The 25,881-nt window shown below is 33.2% G+C and overlaps 1 protein-coding gene and 1 pseudogene across 15 annotated transcripts in view; one reads left to right on the top strand and one right to left on the bottom strand.

The window, feature by feature from the left end:
• The window catches only part of LOC148626787 (tubulin tyrosine ligase 3-like), a 71,421-nt gene that overhangs the window by 38,600 nt on the left and 6,940 nt on the right, over positions 1-25,881 (top strand). For 11 of the 14 annotated variants that reach the window (XM_088591228.1, XM_088590503.1, XM_088590521.1 and 8 more), the window contains 13 exons: positions 37-259; positions 496-551; positions 1,228-1,356; positions 2,194-2,308; positions 10,545-10,820; positions 11,123-11,289; positions 12,260-12,321; positions 13,101-13,252; positions 13,738-13,833; positions 14,259-14,517; positions 17,468-17,573; positions 17,829-17,976; positions 21,782-22,489. In XM_088591228.1, the coding sequence (XP_088447354.1) occupies positions 37-259; positions 496-551; positions 1,228-1,356; positions 2,194-2,308; positions 10,545-10,820; positions 11,123-11,289; positions 12,260-12,321; positions 13,101-13,252; positions 13,738-13,833; positions 14,259-14,517; positions 17,468-17,573; positions 17,829-17,976; positions 21,782-22,489 (2,497 nt within the window). Of the gene's footprint in view, positions 1-36; positions 260-495; positions 552-1,227; positions 1,357-2,193; positions 2,309-10,544; positions 10,821-11,122; positions 11,290-12,259; positions 12,322-13,100; positions 13,253-13,737; positions 13,834-14,258; positions 14,518-17,467; positions 17,574-17,828; positions 17,977-21,781; positions 22,490-23,811; positions 23,979-25,881 lie in introns of all 14 variants that reach the window. The other 3 variants (XM_088591051.1, XM_088591398.1, XM_088591137.1) reach the window with 3 other exon arrangements.
• LOC148626789 (uncharacterized) lies at positions 4,441-8,223 on the bottom strand (annotated as a pseudogene). The gene is made up of 3 exons (XR_015919288.1): positions 8,218-8,223; positions 7,476-7,671; positions 4,441-6,840 (listed from the first exon to the last, which is right to left on the bottom strand). The product of XR_015919288.1 is annotated as an uncharacterized LOC148626789 (transcript).

Genomic DNA, 25,881 nt, shown 5'->3' on the forward strand with positions numbered 1-25,881 from the left:
AGAGTAGTTTTTTTTAAAAATAATTCTGTTTTTCAGAATCGCAAAGTGTTTACAATCCAGGGAGGTTATTCTACAGTCAGACATAGCTTACGCAAAAGGGGTTGGGTGGAAAAATTTTACAAACTTCCGGGGCCACCAAAGAAAACTCCAAGAAAAAAACGGAAAAAAGTTGGAGATGATGATGATGACGATGACGATGATGATGATGACGATGATGATGATGATAATGATGATGATGATGATGATGATGATAGTGATAGTAAGTTTAATATCTGATTCCTTTAGGAAATATTCGTGTTTCATTACCATAAAAGATTACAGTAAACAAGTAATAAAAAAAGCATATATATATCATAGTGATTTTTGGTCTGTTTAATTTATATTCTAGTCAGCATTGCATGTTTATTGAGATTTTAGGTATTGGTACACTATCATTGATGTTTGTATAAAGATGTAAGCATAGTATAAAATGTAACTGTTGCTATATTTATTTAGATGACCAGCCAAAAATACCACCATGGGAAGAAGATGATGGTGTGTATGGTATCATGGTAAGAACTTTATAGTAGTAAATACAGCGACCCTATCCATACCACACGAAACTTGTTGAAAAGTTGTCAGTCATTTTAACCAGCAAACTTGAATTTGCCAGACCAAAAAATGTTGCTGATCCTTTTAGCAACAGAGTCTTTGGGTCATTAAAGAAATTTTGTACTGGATATTTACACTAATCTGAAGTCTTGACTTACAACTAATGTACCAAAACTTTAGGAGAATGTTAGGCTGTGACTTATAACCAACATACCAAAACTTTAGGAGAATGTTAGGCTGTGACTTATAACTAACATACCAAAACTTTAGGAAAATGTTAGGCTGTGACTTATAACCAATGTACCAAAACTTTAGGTGAATGTTAGACTGTGTCTGAGTATTTGACCATTCTATACACTTTTAATATATTTATATTGCATACAAGAATTGACCAAGAAAAGAGAAAAAAAATAGATAAAAAGACAAAACAAACAAGTGACATCCTGGCTATTTATAAACAAAATAATGTTTGTGATGTCGCAACAAAAAGTTAAATTCATTCAGTGACAGTTTATCACTTGTAAAATATGGTCAATGAATTTCCAATGTTAATATAGAAAGTAGTAATAACTGTGTTATTGGAGTGACCAAGATCAATGAATTCTCTTTTCTGATAATTAACATTTACTTTTTCAGTCTAGAGTAGTAAGAAATGTGAACCCTACATTTATCTGGGTGTTAAAGAGAGATATAATTGACTACCGATTCCTCACCAAAGACCAGATGGTTAATCATTATTGTAAAGCAGGCTCGTTTACTACGAAGGTAATACAATCAATCATTATACTAGAAAAGTCATTGAATATTATCTGCTTTGTACCACTATGTTAGGAGCCAGTGTGTTACACAGCAATAACTGCTGTATTCCATAGTCACTTCTTTGTGAACTGTATGACTGTGCTAAGTATATACATGTATTGGCAGAACAGCATTAACAAATTGCTTATTCAGTTGATCATTGTTTATAGTTTTTAACCTATGAAGCCAACTGTTCAGTTCTCTTTGTGTATTAGTCAGTTTTCCAGAATTTTTACCTCCACCACAATATAATGGAAGTAAATGGCCTGTATACATGTGTCCATCTCCTGAATGGCCTATGTACATGTGTCCATTTTCTAAATTGTCTGTGTACATGTGTCCATCTTCTGAGTGGCCTGTGTACATGTGTCCATCTTCCGAATTGTCTGTGTACATGTGTCCATCTTCTGAATTGTCTGTGTACATGTGTCCATCTTCTGAATTGTCTGTGTACATGTGTCCATCTTCTGAGTGGCCTGTGTACATGTGTCCATCTTCTGAATTGTCTGTGTACATGTGTCCATCTTCTGCATTGTCTGTATACATGTGTTCATCTTCTGAATTGTCTGTGTACAGCATTCTGGTTTGAGATATGTTGACTATATCTGGATGAGATCTTGATAAGTTTGGTTCAGTTAATTAATGCTTGACAGGGTTTATGACCTTTCAATTTTTATTTCTTTGTCTTGTAGGAAACTATGTGTTACTACATATATGTGCAATATTTTGTGAATTTTGTTAATAAGGCATATGGGTTTTGTTACATGGCAATGTGTGAAGTTGACAATTATTTTTTTACTTTAGGTTGGTCTATGTGTGAACATGAGGAATGTGCCATGGTTTGAACATTCTGACCCAGATTCATTTTATCCTAGATGCTATCGTCTAAGTCATGAAGAAGAAAAAGCTGCATTTATAGGTAAAGTGTCTTTGATCTTTATGTAGTTTATCTCCTGAGATGCATCATATATATGACTTGTTTGACGCTTAATAATTAATTATTGCTTCTACTTCAACCAATAGTTAAAGGGGTTGGAGGTTATCAGTAGTATTTTGAGTTATACTGGGGTGGAAATAATAACTTCAAAGAAGTAGTATGTAAATTAAATAAAAGATTTTTGGCAAGCATACCACCATCTGAAATAAGGACTTTGTATCACCTTTATCAATGAGTTTGTTACTCTGCACTTTGAATGAATTATTCAACATACAAAAAGTCAAACTAGTGGACACATTAAAAGTATAAACAACTGATAAGTATTAGTCCTTATGAACAAATAAACAAAGATTAATGATATTAACCAAAGGAAGGATATATAATGTTACATAAGCTTATGGCTTTAAAAGTTAATATCTTCTTAATTTAACAGTGCATTTGTTCATTTGTATAGTCTATGCATATGCTAAATTTGTTAATAGATAAAAATTTGAAAGTAACAAGATTCTGAGAATATTAACTGGAACAATACATAGTCCCATTATGAAATGAATTAGGTCGTAACTTGTCGAAACTTACCTAACTAAACAAATGACAAAAGTGATAAATTAGGAGCAAATTATCCACAAAGGTGTTATTTTTTTTTAATTTCATTCGGTTGAAGTATTGAATTAGAATGAAAAGCATTTCTCCTGGGTATTTGCATCATTTGTATAGGGGTGGTTTTATCCGTTCTTATATTATCCTGGTCAAAATATTTTGGGTTTTTGGCAGGCTTTAGTTTAAGTAATTCATTCAGCATGACGATGTCCTGCTAATTGGTGTGGTTAAAATTTTATTTGTTTTTTTTTACTGTATGTGGCTAAGTGTTTCATTTGGAATATACTATGTATTATATGTTAAAATACATTACACCTTGCAGCAGAGTTGTTGTGCAACTATCCACTTTATCATGACTTAACATTTGTTCTCCTCACAGTTTTAAGGTTAATTGGTGATTAGTTGAAGAATGATTTTGTGTCCATTGTTCACACTTCGTGCAATAAACAATATGCACATGGAAAATTTATGTTATTTTTCAATAGACAAAATTTTTATCATAGCCAATTCTTAATGAAATTAGACCGTGATTGACTACAGTAGTGTTGGAACTGTATCATTTCTAATTGTAATGGGTTGGTTTACTACTTACAAGCTTAATTGCTATAATCTTATTTTTTGTACTGATCAGTTTCTGGATAATTTCTCTTTGTAATGTCTACTAAGTTACAGTTTATTTCTATTTCTATAGTTGTTATTATCCGCTTGCTTCTCTTTGAATGATGAGTTTTGAATGCGCTAGAACTCTAACAAATAGGCTTCTGGGACAGGGTTATGTTGCTGCAAGAGTGAAGTCATCACTACAGAAGTTTTATGGTCTTCATCATGAACTCGTGGATCGTTATGGTGTATCCATCTGCACAATGAAAACTGATTTATTCAACAGGTCATAGTTTTCCTTTCCTTGTTTTTCTACCCCGGACTTGACTTTTTATGAGCAACTCCGTGGGTGTTTCTAGAAAGCAGAGGACGCTTACCCTACCGGTGCAACCAGTCCATGCTCCCAGTTTTTTGTGGAGTCTGAGTTGCTCATTTGCTTTTGTTACTTTGTATGTTTGATTTTAGTTACTTTATGTTCTTTGTTGTGTATGTCTGTTTTCCATGTCGGGTCTTGTCCCTGGATTACATTCTTTTGATTGCCGCTATAATCTTGGTTCCCTTGATTACTCTTAGACATATCTTTTTATCAAAGAGTAACTTTGATAAACTTTTGCAAATGAATGATTAAATTCCCACAGGACAGCTCCTATCAGCATTTATTTCAGTAGGGTAAGGTTTAGGTCAATCTGGGTTTGGTACTATATATCTAGGTGGATTTCTTCAATACTTGGTGACAACAGAAAATAATTACATACTTACTATTTGTAGTAGCAACTATGAATGAACATAGTAGTTCCAAAACAGTCACATGGGCAGTGGGTGTGGCTTAAAATTATAATATGACATTGGCATATTAAAGCCTTATGAAAAAACAGTCAATATGTTTTACTTGTGGAAATAGGGAGATTGCAGTATGAAGATTTTTTTTATCAGTACATGGCAAGTTGTGCATTTTTTGGAATTATAAGTAAAAAGTAATTGTTTTTCCTTCATGTATACTTGTTGCTTTGCTGTTGCAAACTCTCTTGAATTGTACATGTACTCTTGTTTTTAATTTATTGAAGGAAGTTACAAAGCTCTAATATCCTTACCTACATATATAAAAAAGTCAAAGTACGAAAAAAATAACAAACTTTAGTAATAATGGTTTTAAATACCTTATCAAATGACATATCAAAATGTTTATCCCTTTTTACCCCATCTAAAAAAAAACAAATTGAAAAATGGTTATACTGACTGTCAGCAGGCCAAGTTTATGAGCATATGCCATCCACGCCAGTGACTCACAACCTTACGACTTTTCACGGTGCGCCAGAGGGTTGTATCCTGTTCTGCAAGTCATATTTTGCTCATCAAATTAGCATTATTTCATGAAGTCACTAAAGTCTGATGAAAAAAAGGAAAGCTGACTTATTTCCTCCAAAATTATGTCATTTGTAAAGGCAATGTTTTATTATAGAAAAGTCATTATGATGATATGAAGTCCAAATCACATTAAATTATACAAGTATATTCAAAACACATGAAACATGATGAAATGAATATTTTAAGCAATTCATAGACAATGAATTGCTCCTACATAACAAAATAACATTCATTCAATAAACTGGTCCACTAATTGTTACGTAATCAACAACTTCTTACCATAATCCTTTTTATCAACTTAATATTTTTTTAATATAAATAGTAATAGTAATTCTAATGTGACATACTTAAAGCGTCCCTAGACATAAGCCTTGGTAGAACTTTGATAATAATATGGCCAACTTCATAGGCAGTCTTATTTCTGATGTCATAAAAAAAGTTTTACCCAATTTAATTGACGTCACAACAGGAGTTTGCTTCACAACTGTTCCCAGTTCATGCAACAAAGAGGCTGCATCTTTTATAAAACAACTAAGTCTTATTAAAATAAAAATATCGAGTAAACTCAAATTTATCTTTGTTTGAACACAGGTTGGCCATTTATGTTGATATTTAACACTGCACTATTGCTTTGTGTAAAGTGATATGACATGAACTGCCAGCCCTTGGTAAAACAATGATAAAATGGAGTTTACTCAATTTATTTCTTTAAACTTGTACATGTAAATAAAGGACCATATTGATTTCTAATACCATCAAAATATCAATATTGTCAAGTGTTGCAGCTTGAATGTGAAGGAGAATTCTTATTATAGTATCAAATCATGTTCAGGAATGCAAAAAGCACAAATTAGTCCTATATGTTTTAACACACCAGTATAGAAATACATCAATTTGATGTATATACTGGTGTCAACAAAAAAATAGATTTTTGTTTTTTTTTATAATGCAAGATCAAGTTCTTCCAATGCCTCAGCTTTATTGATAAGTGCAATGGCACTTTCCAATTCATCATCCCTTATTTCAGGATTCTGTGCTTGTGCTGCTAGTCTGGAAAAGAAAGAAGCAATTTGACTAGGCTGCAACACCTCACTAGCTTTAAACCTTTTAATTCCATCAATGTTACATGAAACTCTCATATTTCTTGCCACTTTAGCAGGATTAGCTTTATTGCCATTTCTCTCTCCTTCATCGAAAACAGATCTAAGAAATATCTTGATGTCATCAGTAAATCTGGTGTTTTTACGGTGTTTCTTAAGAGCCCACCCTTGCGGCAATTTAGTCAATCTTGAAAAGAAACATAACTGCTGGTATGCTTGACAGAGCTTGTTGTAAGTTTGTGGCAAGAATCTTTCCACCTCATTCTTATTCCATCATAGGTTGAAATGTACTTATGTCTTCCAAGAAAACAGTGGTCATTGACTTCAGAATAAGACTGCAAGACCACAGAACATTCTGGTTCTGGTCAATGAAGTACACCATTTCCTCCTTAGTTGTCTACATCAGGATGCTGCTCTTGATCAAAAGATGTTGACGGACACTTATGTATAATTCCATGAATTTGTTAAAGGTGGCTTAAAATCTGAAATGATGTTCATGGTTGAGTTGATATTTATTGGAACTATCGTATATTGCTGCCCTTTACCAATATTGTAATTTCTCCAATAGGTAATGGAGTTAGCTGTGTTGAATTGCACATTTGAGATTTTAGTTATTCCTTTAATTTTATAGGAACAACTTGATCAGATGGTAATATTTCCACATGAGCTACCTGACAACCTTGTACACCGTTCCCACTGTTCAATGCAATTTTCATGTCAGAGGCTGATGTGATAATTCCGCCATTTTTCACATATCTTCGTAACTTTCCCCTCATGTGAGCTATCTTAGCATCACAATAGGATTTTAAATTTGTGCTTCACTAAAGTCATATCTTTTTACATCAATTCCTTAAAAAAGAAGAGTTTAAATAACATCAAATTCTATCCTACTATCTTGTATTTCCCACTGGGACTGAAGGTTACATGTACTGTTCACTTAAACATGAAAATAACTTAATGTCACATTCTTTGTTCTAATATTATAAACAAGGTGTAAATTGATCTTTTTTTCTGTTTGATTTGTTTCATTCCGTACCCATGCTGTCTGATATTTGCTATTTGCCACACTTTTAATTTCTGGATTAAAGCTTCTAAATAAAATATTTTTCTAACTTTTACTGGATGAGACCATTAAATCTAAATCTTAAATAAGAGATACACAATGGGAAATGCAGAAATGCAATAAAGATTCTGTGAAAATTTCTGTGATTATCTTGTACACCTTTTTCAGGAAGTACTAATGTATATACTGCTTTTTGAAATAATTACAAAACATGATGTTTCATGGGTTGTTATGCTAAGAAGTGTACAGCAAATAAAATATCTATGTATGCCATACCCATATAAAGCCAAGCATCAAATTTGAAATCAATTTATATGTTGGGAGTTGAGATAATTGCAACCAAATTCAAACAAATGGAAGGACTAGGTGATTCTAATAAACCACCCACTTGCTGAGTAGGAGTGTAATTTGAGAGTGTTACCTGTGTTATGAGATATCCCTGGTAAACAACACCACAAATTACTGCAGTGGTAACAACCTGCATTGTCACTGCACACAAATGTTGTAGTAATTTCTGGCTGCTGTATCTTGAGTGTCAACAAAACATGTTGCAACATACTAGCTACACTGTACCAATCTTGCTTAGCAATATCCATAACATGAACGTAGGTGCTATGCTGGAAAAAAGCAAAAGCATATATAATCAGGAATAATTAGAAATAATGTGAGCAAGCTAACTAAGAATATACCCTCAGCTTCAATGCAGTTTACTTATTACTTTCAAGTGTGAATTCTCTTTTAGAATTTTGTTACAGTAACCTTATTCCTTTTTGGGTTTTTGATTTATCAAAATACCTTATGTCGCCGTTCCGAACTTATCTACTGTTTCTTGAACACTACATAAAAGTATAAAAGTATAGTCCAAATGTAATTCCTTTTATATCATTCTATACATCTTTTGTAATCAGTAAATATGTTTCTGGCAATTATTCAACTCAATGATATTCTATTAGTATGTTAATTTTCCCATAAACTTCTATAGTGAAGTGCATATTTTTAGGATTTAAAAAAAAAATATGTAAATTGATTCATTAAAACTTACACTTATGTAGCATTTCTAAGGACATGTGAAAAAATAATAATTTCCCACAAAGAAAATAGGGTGAGTCCACGAATGTCAGACAGAAAAGTAGTCTTGAACTATAAATAACGATTTTCCATACTTTCATTTTCGTTTTGCACTCACCAAACCAACCTTTTCAGTGGAACATTTTTATGTTATTATGTAAGACTTTCCTTTAAAAAAGTTCTTCATCTTACAGTGTGATGTTTATTCTATTTTATAAGTCACGCCCATATCTGGTACTCAGTTGCCAAGTAATCAGACTTCTTACATGGATTGTTAACTGAAATCTGCAGTATCACTTAATTCAAATCATTCCTTATATTGGTAACATTTCTTGGTGCTTGTTCTGGCTTTCTTATTGTAGTTGTGTTTTAATGAGAACTTCTTTGTATTAATGTAGGGTCTTGCTGTTTCTAATGGTCAGGTTACTCCATGAAACATGTGTGCAACACACCAAAATTAGCAATATTTATAGAAGTTTTTTGGGGGGATATTTTTTGCTTCTGGTACATCTGTATTAAGGAAACTGTTTAGAATATATGGAATGTTTATTGGTGTATTGTAGCAAAAAAACTATTAGAATTGAACAAATTTATTCCTGTCCCTGAGTCCAAAACTTACATTGTATGATTTCTAGCATATAAAGCAATAATTAATGTAACCGAGAAGGAAAATACTGATGTGAATGTAAGTCTATTGATTTATGATTAATGCAAGCCACTTTTACATATATTCCAAGTGACACTGGTGTAAGTAAAAGCACAATTTATAGTGAAAGCAAAAATTATAACGTCCTGAAAATATCTAAACCAGGTATTGGTTTTCCTAATTGTCCTTGTACTTTTTGATACCGTACCTAAGGTTGAGTACAGAAATTCCCCAGTTTCTTGTGATTAGACACACTGCAAATAATAATGTTCAAAAACAATATGCGCAGAAACATTAGTAGGATATATCTTTAGGCCAAAATAAAGCATTTTAACTTATGTTTATCTCTGTAAATTTGATATTAAATAAGTTTCATCTAATCCTGGTACAAAAAATGAATTTTCTGGGACATTAAACAGGGTTGAGGAAGAGCATGTATCATGAGAGAATATTCCTGCTACTGTATAGGTATTTTAGGCAGGAGGTTTAAAGTGTTTATTTGTATTTAATAGTCTGGTTGAGAAATAAATGGGCATTTAAAGGATATAGATGGGTCATGATTGTGATTGCCTCCCCTGACTAATGTGCATGACTCCATATCATATATATAGAATAACAATTAATAAAAATAGAAGAAATCACATGATAGGTATTTTTAAACTATAAAAAAAAAAGAAACAAAATTTTCTTATTACAGTAATTTTTGTCATGTATTTGTAAAATATTTATTTTAAATAAACCAATAGCATTGGGTCATATTGGGTTTGTTTAACTGAATTCAGCTCTTACTGTTAACTAACATTTTACAAACTTTAACATTTACATTTATTTCTTTGGTGAAATTCTGTGCATTCATGTGCATGGAATTTTGATGCTTGATACATAATGAATTGATCTCTTGTGGAACTGGCTTCATGTGATGGTGGTCATGATGTAGTTACATGTCATAACACAATCTAGAAATGAACGATTGTGTGTGTGTGTGTCTATATATATATACCTTTCTATACGTTTATGTATCTTCCCTGCATCAATTTGATCCGATGGAACAGTGTAGCGAATAGAGTTGTCACATTCTGAGTCGTTTATATATATATGTATGTATGTATGTATTACACTGAATAAGACATATTTACACTTCTTCTTTGAATATATATATAGATAAAATATTTAGATATTCTTTGACATATTATATATACCAATGGTTATATAGACACCTTCTTTGCTTCAATGGAAAATTTCTTGGCAAGTTGACAGAAGTCATGTGGTCTTGGGAAGTTGCCCTACTTTTTCAAGTTTTGGTAGATTTAAACAATGAAAAGTTGATACTTAAAGTAATTTTATTGATGTGATCAGATTTAATTAGTCTTCCTTTCTATCTCTGCTTGACTTATAGCTCTGATCATTGGGTTGGTTTATATGATCTGTAACTCAAAAAAGTATTTAAGCAATATAGGTCAAACTTTGCACAATGTTCATATTTATACTAAAGATATGCACCTCCTATTATGTAGAAGTTTGACAAATCTTTCCTATATTTACTCAGCCATTATTTTAACTGTACCTACTTTGTGTAATCTGTAACTCAAAAAGTATTGAACCAATATAATTCAAACTTTGCACAGTGTTTATATATCTCCTATTTTCTACATTTTTAGCATGTTAAACTTGCCATTTTTTGTTTTGATCATTATGTAAATTTTTACCTGTTGAACTTACACATTTTTTATTGTGAAGTGAATTATTCTTACTATTATAACTGTTTTTTATTTTCAGATGATTACAGAGAAACTGCCTGTGTAAATATCCTAAAAATTATATCTAGTCATTATAAAGCTTTGGCTGTAAAAGCTGCTGAGGAAGCAAAGGAGAGTAACCAAGGAACACCTCAGGAGGATAATCCTCAAACACCTAAACCTGCTGATTCATCCACGACAGAGTCAGTATGCAGTAATCCTGAGTGTACCAGATCTCGGCCAGGAAACACATCAACTAATATGTGTGCTCATGTACAACCCCAACCCCCTGTAGATAAACCTAAAACTCCAGCAGGTAAACACATTAGACAATTAGTTAAGTATTAGAGAGTTTTAATGCAAATTTTAATTTCAAAATCACTTACGGGTATTCATTTTTATTAAAAACTGATTTACTCAGTTGAAAACTTTAGTTTGATAGTTTAAAATATTGTTCACCTTAATAGTCAACTAAAAAGGAAAGATATTTGTAGTTTAATCTTATATATCTCTACAAATCACTGGTTTTATAGAATTATTAATATATTATGTTTATGGCTCTTATAATTTTCCTTTTTATCTTGTACTATTATATATAATAATTTTTTTTGTTTTTAGTGTCACGAATGCCACCACCTCCACCGTTGCCAAAGATACAGAGTAAAAATAATAAGAAAAAACAACAAATAATAGTGCCAATGAGTTGTTTAGAGCGTGCAATGCTTCAGTGTGAATGGTTACTTATAGAAAAAGATCATGATGATATTGACCTTAGTGGAACATCGGTAAATATAAATAACTGATTGGTTAAGTATATATAGGTTTCCTAATGAGTAATAATTGAATATAAAAAAAAGTCAACTCAGTCTGATTGAATGTCAACATTAGTTTATTATGATGTTAAAATTTTAACTTGCTTTATTCGTTTTCAACATCATAACAAACCTGATGTTGAAATTCAATAAAGGGAGCTAAAATTTTATGCTATTCAATTTTCTCTTTTTTTGAACCTAATTTTTTCTTTGAATATTTAAACAGCTAGACATTGTCCATTCAGTAATAACCATTTCAGGAATTCTAGTGACATCACTGGAAGTAACAGAATAACAATGTCAAGGAATAGTATCTATTGTTGTACATAATCTAATGTGACTTGATATTGGGCATTCTAGAATTACAAGTTGAACCAAATACACATTTTTCATTATAACACATCAAAGTACTAACCACCCATCCCAAACAATATATGACATCAAAGTACTAACCACCCATCGCAAACAATATAAGACATCAAAGTACTAACCACCCATCCCAAACAATATAAGACATCAAAGTACTAACCACCCATCCCAAACAATATAAGACATCAAAGTACTAACCACCCATCGCAAACAATATAAGACATCAAAGTACTAACCACCCATCGCAAACAAAATAAGACATCAAAGTACTAACCACCCATCCCAAACAGTATAAGATATCAAAGTACTAACCACCCATCGCAAACAATATAAGACATCAAAGTACTAACCACCCATCGCAAACAATATAAGACATCAAAGTACCAACCACCCATCGCAAACAATATAAGACATCAAAGTACTAACCACCCATCGCAAACAATATAAGACATCAAAGTACTAACCACCCATCCCAAACAATATAAGCAATATCACATGGTTTATTTTAACCAACAGTACAGAAACAACAACCTGTAGTTTGGAATATTGTATTATTTGTACTGGTTTATTTCAGAAATATGAACTGACTCAGCAGCAGTGGGATGAGTTAATTAAGTGGTCCTATCAGCTATCTCAGTGAGTATCATTGATTACACCTTGTCACTTTCCTCAATATAAATTCTGTCATGTTTTTCATTAATGAATTGATGGTTAATTTGTTTTCTATAAATAATTACTTCACAAGTTTTTCCAATTTTCATCTCCATGTAAAAATTAAAAAAACAAAGCAAAATAGTTGATAGTTTTATTTGTTTGATTTCCAAAGGTTAAAGCACATTTATGACTATTACATGAGAAAAGGTAAGGTCTCACTAACCACTTCTGGGTCAAATCTCCCCACTTCCCCCCCCCCCTATGTAGTACCAAAAACACATTGAACCTAAACCTATGCATTGTTAGTGCATTATTTGTATGTATTCGTATCAAAAGTAGTCAAAATAAAGCTGAGATTGTGTACTTTAAAATCATATAAGTAGTTTACTACAAAAGTATATGAATATTGTTTACATGTTTGAGTAATTTACCTCCATGCTGTCAGTTAGCAGAAAAGGTAAAAATGTGGATTTTCAGTATTATTTATTCAGGTCAATTTCGTAAAGAATTTCTAGAATCATCACTCCATAAGTATAATGATTTTGAAAGCCTTATGTATCTAGCTTTGCAATGGTATGCAACTTTAAGATGTCATTTGCCCTGGGAATTCAGTGAAACTTTGAAAATTACATATTTAACATGTTACATAAAGTAAGGAAACGTTAGAAGTGGTTAGTGAGACCTGAATTTCATATGAAGTTTAAGTGGGGAAAAAAATTGCTTATATGGTATGAATTGTAACATTACTTGCTTCCTTACAGTGATGATGGCATAATTCCTAATGTTTCTGATGGTATGATTTGTGAGATAGAACAGCTACTTAATCGAATAAAAGCTAAAAAGCCTCAATTTGAATTGGATGGTACAAAGAATGTATGGATTGTAAAACCTGGTGCTAAATCTCGGGGCAGAGGTTAGTCATGTTAGATTGACCATCAAACTAAGTTAAGATCACCCTGTTTATCTGGCAGTCCATTAGTTTATCTATACCATTTGTCTGTCCAGATATATTGAAAGTGCATCTCCTCTTAACCCCCTCAATTTTATAGAAATGTCAGACTTCTTATATAGATGTACAAGAATTGGTCAAAGCTTGAAAAGGGAGATAATACCTCTTAAATGCTTTACATGCAAATATTCAAAAGATGATTAATGTCAGATTACTGCAGGCAGAAATGATTAAACTTAAGGTTTTAACATGATTTAAGTCCACTTGATGTGGTTGAATTCTTTTTGTGAGCTTGCTAAATGTATTTCTAGTAAACTCCTATACAGAAATGACAGTGCAGAAAACTCATGTTAACAAAATGCCAAGTAAAGACTTGAATAGAAGAAAAAAAAGTAGAAACAAAACTCCTGCCTTCATTACTACATATTTGATTTTTGTATTCTGTACAGGGATTGTATGTTATTTTAAGTTGGAGGACATGACTAAACTGGTCAGTAGTCAAGTAGTCAGGAAGGATAATAAATATGTTGTACAGAAATATATGGGTAAGTCTCTAGGCAATGGTTATTAAGTTTTATTCATTTCTCTATCTTTGATAGTTTTTTTTCAGATAAATTAGGGGTTTCCAATTATCACTCAGACTGATACTCGTTTTCTTTCATTGTTTTCTATTCCAAAATAGAAGGAGGAGGGGGTTTCAAGGTTGTTTATTTGTTATGTATTTATGTTCTTTTTTAATTTAGCTTGCTTTAAACTGTCGGTCCTAAATATTTTCAATTCAGTGAAAGTCCAAATTTAATTAAAAGGGCAGTTGTGCCCTGTTTTTGTACTGTTTTTACACATGGCATAAAACTAATTATTGATAGGCCATTTATTTGTTTTTATTTTTCTCGTCTAACTAAGGAAGTAAGGTCTTTTTGTTATTATTGTATTCCATGTTTGATGTTATTATGTTTTTATTCTTTTCCAGAGCGTCCATTATTGATATACAATACTAAGTTTGATATACGTCAGTGGTTTTTAGTGACAGATTGGAATCCTTTAACAATATATTTTTATCAGGACAGTTATCTAAGATTCTGTTCACAACAATATACACTGGACAATTTTGATGAATCAATTCATCTTTCTAACAATGCAATTCAAAAAAATTATAAGAATGGACCTAGAAGTAGCAAATTACCAGCTGATAATATGTGGACTCATGAACAATTTATAGATTATATAAAGTAAGTAACATTACAGGAACACAGAACAGCTTTAATCCTATTATGAATATGTCACATGGTATAAAGTAGGAAATTCATAAATATCAATATGTATATTTGTTTTTGCAATCTTCTCATTTTAAGCATTTTTAGATAGATTTATATACTTACAACAAAGAGAGAAAATCTTAATTCAGTAAATTTAAAACAATTTAAAAAATGTGAGTGTAGGTCTTTCTTTAAAAAAACAAACTCCTTTACATTTATCACAAAGATTAAACATCACAAAACTACACAAATAAACAGTACAAAAATAGTTGCGGTAATATAAGTTTTTATAAAAGAGATTTTGGGGTTCCTTTGAATGTTTGAACTTGCATTTTCTTGGTGAGTTTTTTATAGACATTATGTTATCTCTTAACTAGTTACTAAACTGAATTCATTACTGGAATACACCAGTCTGACTGCAGTGTAGGGCTGGCTTTAGTCAGCATTACTGGAATACACCAGTCTGACTGCAGTGTAGGGGCTGGATTGTCGGAATTCATTACTGGAATACACTAGTCTGACTGCAGTGTAGGGGCTGGCTTCAGCCGGAATTCATTACTGGAATACACCAGTTTAACCGCAGTGTAGGGGCTGGCTTTAGTTGGAATTCATTGCTGGAATACACTAGTCTGACTGCAGTGTAGGAGCTGGATTTAGTCAGTATTACTAGAGTACACCAGTATGACTGCAGTGTAGGGGCTGTCTTTAGTCGGAATTCATTACTGGAATACACCAGTTTGACTGCAGTGTAGGGCCTGGCTTTAGTCGTAATTCATTACTGGAATACACTAGTCTGACTGCAGTGTATGAGCTGGCTTTAGTCAGAATTCATTACTGGAATACACTAGTCCGACTGCAGTGTAGGGGCTGGCTTTATTTGTAATTCATTACTGGAATACACTAGTCTGACTGCAGTGTAGGGGCTGGCTTTTGTTGTAATTCATTATTAGAATACACCAGTCTGACTGCAGTGTAGGGGCTAGCTTTAGTCAGCATTACTGGAATACACCAGTCTGACTGCAGTGTAGGGGCTGTCTTTAGTCAGCATTACTGGAATACACTAGTCTGACTACAGTGTAAGGGCTGGCTTTAGTTGTAATTCATTATTGGAATACACCAGTCTGACTGCATTGTAGGGCTGGCTTTAGTCATAATTCATTACTGGAATACCCCAGTCTGACTGCAGTGTAGGGGCTGGTTTTAGTTGGTTTCATTACTTGATTACACGTCTGACTGCAGTGTAGGGGCTGGCTTTAGTCAGCATTACTGGAATACACCAGTCTGACTGCAATGTAGGGGCTGGCTTTAGTCTTCATTATTGGAATACACCAGTTTGACTCAAGTGTAGGGCTGGCTTTAGTCGTAATTCATTACTGGAATACACCAGTCTGACTGCAGTGTAGGGGCTGTCTTTAGTCAGCATTACTGGAATACACCAGTTTGACTGCAGTGTAGGGCTGGCTTTAGTCGTACTTCATTACTGGAATACACCAGTCTGACTGCAGTGTAGGGGCTGGCTTTAGCCGTAATTTATTACTGGAATACACCAGTCTGGCTTTAGTCAGAATTCATTATGGGAATACACCAGTCTGACTACAGTGTAGGGGCTGGCTTAGTCAGCTTAGTCAGCATTACTGGAATACACCAGTCTGACTGCAGTGTAGGGGCTGTCTTTAGTCAGCATTACTGGAATACACCGTTCTGACTGCAGTGTAGGGGCAGGCTTTAGTCAGCATTACTGGAATACACCAGTTTGACTGCAGTGTAGGGGCTGGCTTTAGTCGTAATTCATTACTGGAATACACTAGTCTGACTGCAGTGTATGAGCTGGCTTTAGTTGTAATTCATTACTGGAATACACTAGTCCGACTGCAGTGTAGGGGCTGGCTTTATTTGTAATTCATTACTGGAATACACTAGTCTGACTGCAGTGTAGGGGCTGGCTTTTGTTGTAATTCATTATTAGAATACACCAGTCTGACTGCAGTGTAGGGGCTAGCTTTAGTCAGCATTACTGGAATACACCAGTCTGACTGCAGTGTAGGGGCTGTCTTTAGTCAGCATTACTGGAATACACTAGTCTGACTACAGTGTAAGGGCTGGCTTTAGTTGTAATTCATTATTGGAATACACCAGTCTGACTGCATTGTAGGGCTGGCTTTAGTCATAATTCATTACTGGAATACCCCAGTCTGACTGCAGTGTAGGGGCTGGTTTTAGTTGGTTTCATTACTTGATTACACGTCTGACTGCAGTGTAGGGGCTGGCTTTAGTCAGCATTACTGGAATACACCAGTCTGACTGCAATGTAGGGGCTGGCTTTAGTCTTCATTATTGGAATACACCAGTTTGACTGCAGTGTAGGGCTGGCTTTAGTCGTAATTCATTACTGGAATACACCAGTCTGACTGCAGTGTAGGGGCTGTCTTTAGTCAGCATTACTGGAATACACCAGTTTGACTGCAGTGTAGGGCTGGCTTTAGTCAGCATTACTGGAATACACCGTTCTGACTGCAGTGTAGGGGCAGGCTTTAGTCAGCATTACTGGAATACACCAGTCTGACTGCAGTGTAGGGACTGGCTTTAGTCAGAATTACTGGAATACACCAGTCTAACTGCAGTGTAGGGGCCTGCTTTAGTCAGAATTCATTATGGGAATACACCAGTCTGACTGCATTGCAGGGGCTGGGTTTAGTCAGAATTCATTACTGAAATAAGATATCTTTTATACATTTTAAATGGTAAAAAAAAATCAGTATTTCTGTGTTGTTATAAATAAAATTATGTTTTTATTATGTATTAAAATTTAGGTAATGATTTCAGTGGGTCATTGCAAGTTTTATTTTGTAAAAGTGTAATGTCTTAACTTTTTCTATATAACAACATCTCTTTTCCTATTTTGTACTGTCTTTTTTCCATCCAGATCCAGAAAGAAAGGTAATCTTTGGGATGATGTGATATATCCTGGAATGAAAAATGCCATTGTGTGTTCCTTGCTGTGTACACAGGATATCATTGAATACAGAAAGGTATGTGAGGAGAGATAATTCTTGTTGCCGGTGCAGTATTGATTTTACCTTTTTTGTTGTATGAATCCTTCTTTACTTTTTAGATTTGTGATAGTTGTCCATGAGGAAAATTACATGCGGTAGTACAATTGATAAGATATGTCTTTTATAAGTTTTGAATTGAGATATATTATGCATGCTCCATAATTGTTATTTTTTATCTTTCATATTAATCGTGAATTACATTTCCTAATTTGTTATTATGTTGTTTTCCAGTCGTCTTTTGAGTTGTATGGTGCAGACTTCATGTTAACAGAGGATTATCAGCCCTGGTTAATAGAGATAAACTCTAGTCCAAGTATGGAGAGTAGCACTGCAATAACATCTCGACTGTGTAGTAGTGTGATGGAGGACACCATAAAAGGTATGTCTCCACAGCTTGTATTATTTAGTGGACCTTTGGCTAGAAATAAGATGCCTTTTTGGTTGTCATTGTGTTGCTAGATAGGTCAGTTAATTTTTTGCAAGATCATTGACAGTAATGTTAAATCAGTTCATTCAGTTTCATTTTTTAGCTCGCCTGGCCAGTAAGTGAGCTTATGCTATCACTTGGCATCCGTCGTCGTCATCATCGTTGTGGACAAATTTTAAAAAATCTTCTCCGCTGAAACTACTAGACTGGCAGGTTTTAAACTTGGTATGATTGTTCCTTAGGGTGTTTTGCACAAAATGACCATTGGGATTTTTGATCCATGAAAAAACATGGCCGCCGTTACAAAAAATAGAACAGGGGTCAGATGGCAGTTTTTTGCAAATAACTCAAAAACTGTTGCCTTTTTGGCATGGATAATATTGTTCAGCATCATGAGATGGACCTATTGAGAAATTTTCAAAAGGATGGGACAACTGATGTAGGAGTTAAGGCCCCTGAAACAGTTTTTCTTTGCATTTTTCGCATGTGCAACTTTGAAAATCTTCTCAAAATGCATTGCACAGAATTCAATGAAAGTTGGCATATATGTTCCTTAGGGTATCCCACACAAAATGACGGTTGGGATTGTTGATTCATGAAAAAATATGGCTGCCATTACTAAAAATAGAACATAGAGGTCAGATGGCAGTTTTTTTCAAATAACTCAAAAATGTTGCCTTTAGCATATTTTTGGCTGGGTAAAATTGTTAAGCATCAGGAGAAGAACCTATACTGAAATTTTCAAAACCATTCATTGACAAATGTAGGAGTTATGGCCCCTGAAACAGTTTTTTTGTTGTTTTTTTTTCACATGTACAACTTTGAAAATCTTCTCTAAAACCATTTAAGATCATTGAATGAAAATAAGCATAATAGTTCTCTAGTGTATTGTGCTCAAAATGACTGTTGTGATTTTTAATCCGTGAATAGATATGGCTGCCTATACTAAAAATGGAACTTAGGGGTTAGTAAGACAGGTTTTGGAAAAAAAATTCAAAAATTGTTGCCTTTAGCAAAATTCTGGTTCAGGTCATGAAAATGCTATTAAAAGCATTTCCTGCATTTGACAATTTAGTTGATTTTAACTTAGACTGTCTCATTCCTCAAGTTTTTCAAATAAGCAAATGGTTAACCAGGTGAGCGATTCAGACTCTCTTAGTTTCTAGTTTTTCTTTTAAGTTGGTACACCTTCTAAAAAATAAACAAATATAAGTTGTTTTAAAAGTGTTAAAAATATTAACAATTAATATGGTACTGGTTATATTATTGTACATAAATGTATTGTTTAAAAATATAAATTTGTTGTTTTACTGTGTGAAACCGACTGCTCAAAGAAAAATATATTTTTTGTACATGTATGTAAATTATTTTTTGTGTATTGGTGTATAACATTCTTTTATGTAAACAAATCACCTATAAATATGCATGTAATATTGTAAGTAACACACACTAGCATGGTGGGTGTGTTGTAGTCATAGCTTATCCACTTCACGCTTATTTCCATTCTTTAGTTATAAATTCATATATTTTGTTGAAGACTTTTCTTGTTACCCCATAAACTTATTTGATTACCCATATATGTGCAAAGGTGTGACTCATGCAGCATGCTTGTTTTATATTAAATAGTAAAATGTTAATTAAAATTAAAACCGTTTTTTCTCAGTTACTTTTACCAATACAATACCCATACAATTATATCAAGGAAATATCTAGACAAACTAAAGTATTGTTCATGCTTAAGTTTAATCATATAAAAATAAAAATAAATTCTAGAGAAGAACTATTTGTATTTATGATATGTGAAATGTACTGATATAAACAAATACTCATCTAAATATTATATATATATATATATATCTTTTATTTGTATTACAATGTTAATGCATGAAAATCAGGAAATATTGTCTACAATAGTATTCAAATTGTACAAGCTCGTGTGTTCAGTGTAAAATATTGGAGATAGTATTTCCTAATATTATGCAATAATTCCTTTATTGTAAAGCAGAGCTTTAAATTTGATTTAAAATGCCTTTTAGGATAATGAATATGTCAGGAATTTAAAGCTATATTTAGCTCACCTGGCCATAGGACAGGTGAGCTATTGCCATCATTTGGCGTCAGTCGTTGTTGTCGTCATTAACAATTTCTTCAAACATCTTCTCCTCTGAGACTACAGAATAGATTTGCATGAAACTTAAATTAACTGTTGCTTAGAGTATCCTGCACAAAATGATTGTTTGGATTGTTGATGGATTAAAAAACATGGCTGCTGTTACTAAAAATAGAACATAAGGGTCAGACAGCAGATTTTTGCATATATCTCCAAAACTATTAGGTTTAGCCAAATTCTGACTGGATGAAAGTATTCAGCATGATGAGATCTATCTGTGGTCAAATTGGTGAAAATCTGTTGGAGTTATTGCCCTTTTTGGTCGTTTTTTGCTTTTTTGATGTTATTACTTTCAAAAATCTTCTCCTCAAAAACTACTTTCCTGAATTCAATGAAAGTTGTAATTTTTTGGGTTTTTAGGGTATCCTTAACAAAATGATAGTTTGGATTTTTGATCGGTTAAAGAACATGTCCACCTTAACTAAAAATAGAACACAGGGGTCAGATGGCAGATTTTTGCATGTATCTCCAAAACCGTTAGGTTTAACCAAAATTTGACCCCGATAAAAGTATTCAGCATGATGAAATCTATCTGTGGTCAAATTTTGGTGATAATCTGTTGACCCATGCTGGAGTTATTGCCCTTTTGGAAATTTTTTGCTGTTTTTGATGTTATTACTTTAAAAAATCTTCTCCTCAGAAACTACCTTACGGAATTCAATGAAAGTTGGTGTATTTGTTTTTTAGGGTATCCTTAACAAAATAAGTGCTTGGATTTTTGATCGGTTGAAAAACATGGCCGCCTTTAATAAAAAAAGAACATAGGGGTAGTACAGTAGTTTTTTGCATATATCTCCAAAATTATAAGGTTTGGCCAATATCTTTCAATTGCTGAAATATCCTTATTATAAGGCCTAAAAAAGTCTCCAGGCATCAAAGTTGTCAGACAACACAATATAAGAGTTATTGCCCTTGAAAGGCAAAAAATTACGTTTTTTGCAGTTTGCAGTCAATATCTTGAAAACTGTAATAGATAGAATGAAACTTTCGATTGATGAAATGATCCTCATGATAAGTCCTACCAAAGTCTTCATAGAGTCAAAATTGTCGGACAACTTTTTGTTAGAGTTATTGCCCTTGAAAGGCAAAAATTTACCCGGGTGAGCATCAGGCTCCTGGGAGCCTCTTGTTTGATTAGTGCTATTTATTTAATTTCATTGATTTTTGTAAATTTGTGCTGCTATACAATAATGTCATTTTATGGTAGTTGGGTACTTGTAATTTTTAGATGTGTAGTTCTCCCAAGTTAAAAAAAATGCTTTTCTTTTTAATGGTTCTGTATTTCTTTCAAAAGAAGTAAGCTGTTAAGTAACTAGGGTTGGTTTATTTAAATTAAATGTCAATTTGTTTTTTTTTACTTCATTTTTATTTTCTTATAGATATTTAGAGTGATAACCTTATTAACGTTAAGGCTCCATTTCCATCTGTAAATCTGTTATAATTTAATATGCTTTACACAATGAATGCTTGTTAATAATTTCTGCAGATATGTTCTTTGAAGCAAGTCATAATCTGAACATTGAGAATTTTTAGTTACATTTTTAAACAAAACATGATAAGAAATTAATTGTAGTTTGTATTTTTCAGTTGTAATTGACAGAAAGTTTGACAGGAATTGTGACATTGGAAGGTTTGAGTTAGCCTATAAACAGCCCCTGGTTACAGTGCCACCATACATTGGTATCAGTCTGGCTGTAGAAGGGCAAGCAGTAAAGAAACCAAACTTCATGCGCCGTGTGTTACCCCCTCCTCCAGAAAACAATGGAGATGGGGGACAGAGCAATACTAATGCTACACCAAGGCGTCCACAACCTTCAAATGCAGTCACATTCGCCAGGCGACCTCATAGTGATAGTTTCGATGGTAGTGGGAAACATGTAGGGTCTAACTCTGCACCTGTCAAACTTGGTAAGTCAACAACTGAAAGTCGTGTCATTCATAACAAAACACAGTCTCAACAGAATAAATCGGAGAAATCAGCTGGTCGACCAGAGAAGTCACACAGTTCTACAACACGATCTTCTAGTCACACTGAAGTCATTATTAGTAAGTCTAAAGACCAGATAACTCCCCAATCACCACAAGTGCCAAAGCCAGAGAGAAGTGCTTCCATTCCAACAGCCAGTATAATATCTTATTCTGCTACACGGATGGTGTCAAATACTTCTTGTTCTAACAACTATAGTATCCCAGGTCAAATGGATGTTAAGCCTAACTTAACTGTCAACAATGTTGAGTCAACGGATCTAAAGACTATCAAACCTGCACTAGCTTCAAGTATGGTAGCCTCTAAAGGTAATGCCGAAATAGACGTGGTATACAAACTGGCAGCTTTTCCTCCAAACAAGCCGCCTCGTACTAGGAAACGTATCCACCAACACCGTCCTCTAGGACATCAGATCAGAAAACCTAAGGAAGTTTTCAAACGACCTGAGGTCATGATCACCTTTCCAAAAGTTCCATATGCTAGTGTCAATGTCAGTATAAAGGGTCTCTCTTCTCCGAGGCTCAAATATTTTAATCTAAATAGAGATAACGAAGATGTTTATAGAACCGACTTGACACCAGTTTCAATACCCTGAATCTTACAGAGGCTTCTAAATTGTTTTTTAGTTAATATGAAAAAAGGAAAAAAAGAAAACCTTCATTTTACAGTGTACAATATTCCATTTTAGGGTTTTGGGTACTCAGTATTTATTCAACCAATAACCAAAAAACCACATTAATGGAAAGGATTTATTTCTAATGTTTAGTATGTAATTTATAATCACAATACTTTGAGTTTTATTGATTATTTAATACTTATTCTGTTCTTAAATGATTTTTTTTATTAATGCTCTTGGGATTGCTTTTTATGTATTAATAGGTGCCATTAATGTTAGTTTGGCTTTTCTGCCATTTTATCAACAATATAACATAACAATAATGAATTATTTAACCCTACAGTGCTAGAGTAGAATTCACCTACCCCCTAATTAGAGTTCACTCCCTTTTTCATCTAATTTTCCTTTTTGACATAATTTCATCTGTAAATTTCATGACAACATATTGCTAGATGACACTTGGGTGTAATGTGGTCTAAAAATTTGCACTTGGTTTGATGTGAGGCGATATCACTGTCCAGTACCAGAAGTTTTAATCACATGTTACAGCATCTGCACAACAGAAATGTTTATCTACTATTCATACATAGATTACTGGTGTTAATTTGCCACTTTTCCAGGATATGAAAAAAAAAATATCACTAAGGCTCAAAATGAACATTCTATGTGTTAATTTTTAAACCAAAATTTGTTTCAATAAAATTTACTTTAGAATGAAAGTCTTAGAAATTAAATGGCTTTAGTTATACTAACTCAAAGAAAATTTAGGAGCAAAAAATATTTTTGTGTTAAAATAATAGATTTGAAATACCTGAAAATTTCTAGCATTGTGGGGTAAATTTTTATACAAAAATTTCATTATTTGATTTTCTCTTAAATCAAAGAAATGTAAATGCCTAAAAATTATTTGGCATAATTGTATTTATGTTTGTACTTGAAGGAAAAGCCAAACTATTTAAAGAATTATAATGAAGGTAGAATTTTGTATTTGACATTATAATTGTTTATTTGAAGGCAAACGTCGACGTAAGAAAGGACAGAACGGAAGCAGTTACTATACTTTTCAGCAGTTTCCGAGACATCCAATCAAATTACATCTTACGAAAGCGTACCTCCCCAAACTACCAGTAATTAAGGTCCATATACACAGTTCACCCAGTGTTGAGTTTTGATTGGTGAAGGTATATAATATTATCCAATGTGGCCAATATATATATACACCCAAGTGGCACTGTATATAGTTGTTACAGCATGAGGTACATTGGTGGCACAGCATGAATGTTCATGAAAAAGCTTTTCATATTTGCAACATTTATTAATTCTTTATTGTCTTTCCTTGATTCATTAGGTGGTTGAAGGTCATTTGCATGCTAGAATATTGATGGTGATGGTGCTTGCTAGTCTCCCTCTGCATGTTCATTACCCTTTATCTTCCTAGTACTTTTCAGTTGTATAGAGACAAGTATCTATAGAGAGTATGAGAATAGTATGGAACAATCTGTTTAGCATTACCTCTAGTAAGAATGTTTTCTATATATACTCTCAGCATATTTAAGGCCATGTGTGGTTTTAGCTAGGTTAGTCTTTCCTAACTCTTTGTTTCTTGAGTTTCTGATATCATGATCTTAAACACTGTAAATATTGTAAGCTGATGAAATGTTCAAAGACATTTATTGATTAAGGCAGTGTGAAATGTATACTACCATTATACTGAGTAATTATCTGGGATACTCTATTTTATACTCTCTGTTTGGGGTGTCTGTCTTTATCTACAGATGTTAAACACCGTTATACTCACTCTTTGGAGGTCTGTCTCAATAAGTGAACTATTGTACATGGACTTTTTATACTCCACTCTTCATGTAGGTGATATATTGGTATCATCTTGTTCATCACAGAAGTCTTAGCTCCTACTTGACTGATTGATTCTTAATTTTGTATGTGGCTTTATGTAATTGGGTCACAAGTTGTGGGCGATTTTGGTTGCCGTCCAATGTCAACTTCCTATTTTGTGGAACTTTCCCATTTTTCACTATGTTAATGATAGAAAAATGTTTGTAACAAAAATTGTATACTGGATGAATTAATTTTGAATTTGGTATATGGATTTCTATAGATGGGGCATATGTTGTAAGGGGTTTTGGTTGCTGTCCAACATCAACTTCCTACTTACATGGGGGTGTACCTAGCATACCACATATACAACTTCACATTCTAGGGGTATACCTAGCATACCACATGTACAACTTGATGTTCTAGGGGTATACCTAGCATACCACATGTACAAGTTCATGTTCTAGGGGTATACCTAGCATACCACATGTACAACTTGATGTTCTAGGGGTATACCTAGCATACCACATGTACAAGTTCATGTTCTAGGGGTATACCTAGCTTACCACATGTACAACTTGATGCTCTAGGGGTATACCTAGCATACCACATGTACAACTTCATGTTTTAGGGGTGTACCTAGCATACCACATGTACAACTTGGTGTTCTAAGTTACATTGTATGTAGAAATCTCTTAGTTTTGTGTTATCTATTGTACACATTGCATTTTTGTTGGTTTTTATTATCACTATAATCCCAATTATCACTATTGTTTTAGTGATAAAACGATATCACTATTGATATTCTGTGTTCTCATACTGTTTCTGGTGTTTACAGTATTATTTAGACAGTTTGTTTGAGGTATGGGGATCATTAATTTATCCATACTTTAAGTCCAGTTTGTTTGAGGTATGGAGATCATTAATTTACCCATACTTTAAGTCCAGTTTGTTTGAGGTATGGAGACCTGTACCAAGTTGTATCATTAATTTACCAATACTTTAAGTTTGAGGTATGGAGACCTGTACCAAGTTGTATCATTAATTTACCCATACTTTAAGTCTAATGTTCCTGTTGTTGTTTTCATTGATGTTGTATTTATTGTCTTGTCTTATTTGTTATGTTTTGTGAAGTGTTGATATATTCTTTTGTTAATGATTTATTCTGTCCATTGCAAGTGTATTATATCATCATTACCAAATACACATTTCCACATTAAGTCAGTCTCAAGAATGATGAAAACTAATCTC

The sequence above is a fragment of the Perna viridis genome, chromosome 1 (genome assembly GCF_037379345.1).
Source record: "Perna viridis isolate PV_CMFRI_1.1 ecotype Kerala chromosome 1, ASM3737934v1, whole genome shotgun sequence".
Classification (NCBI taxonomy): domain Eukaryota; kingdom Metazoa; phylum Mollusca; class Bivalvia; order Mytilida; family Mytilidae; genus Perna; species Perna viridis.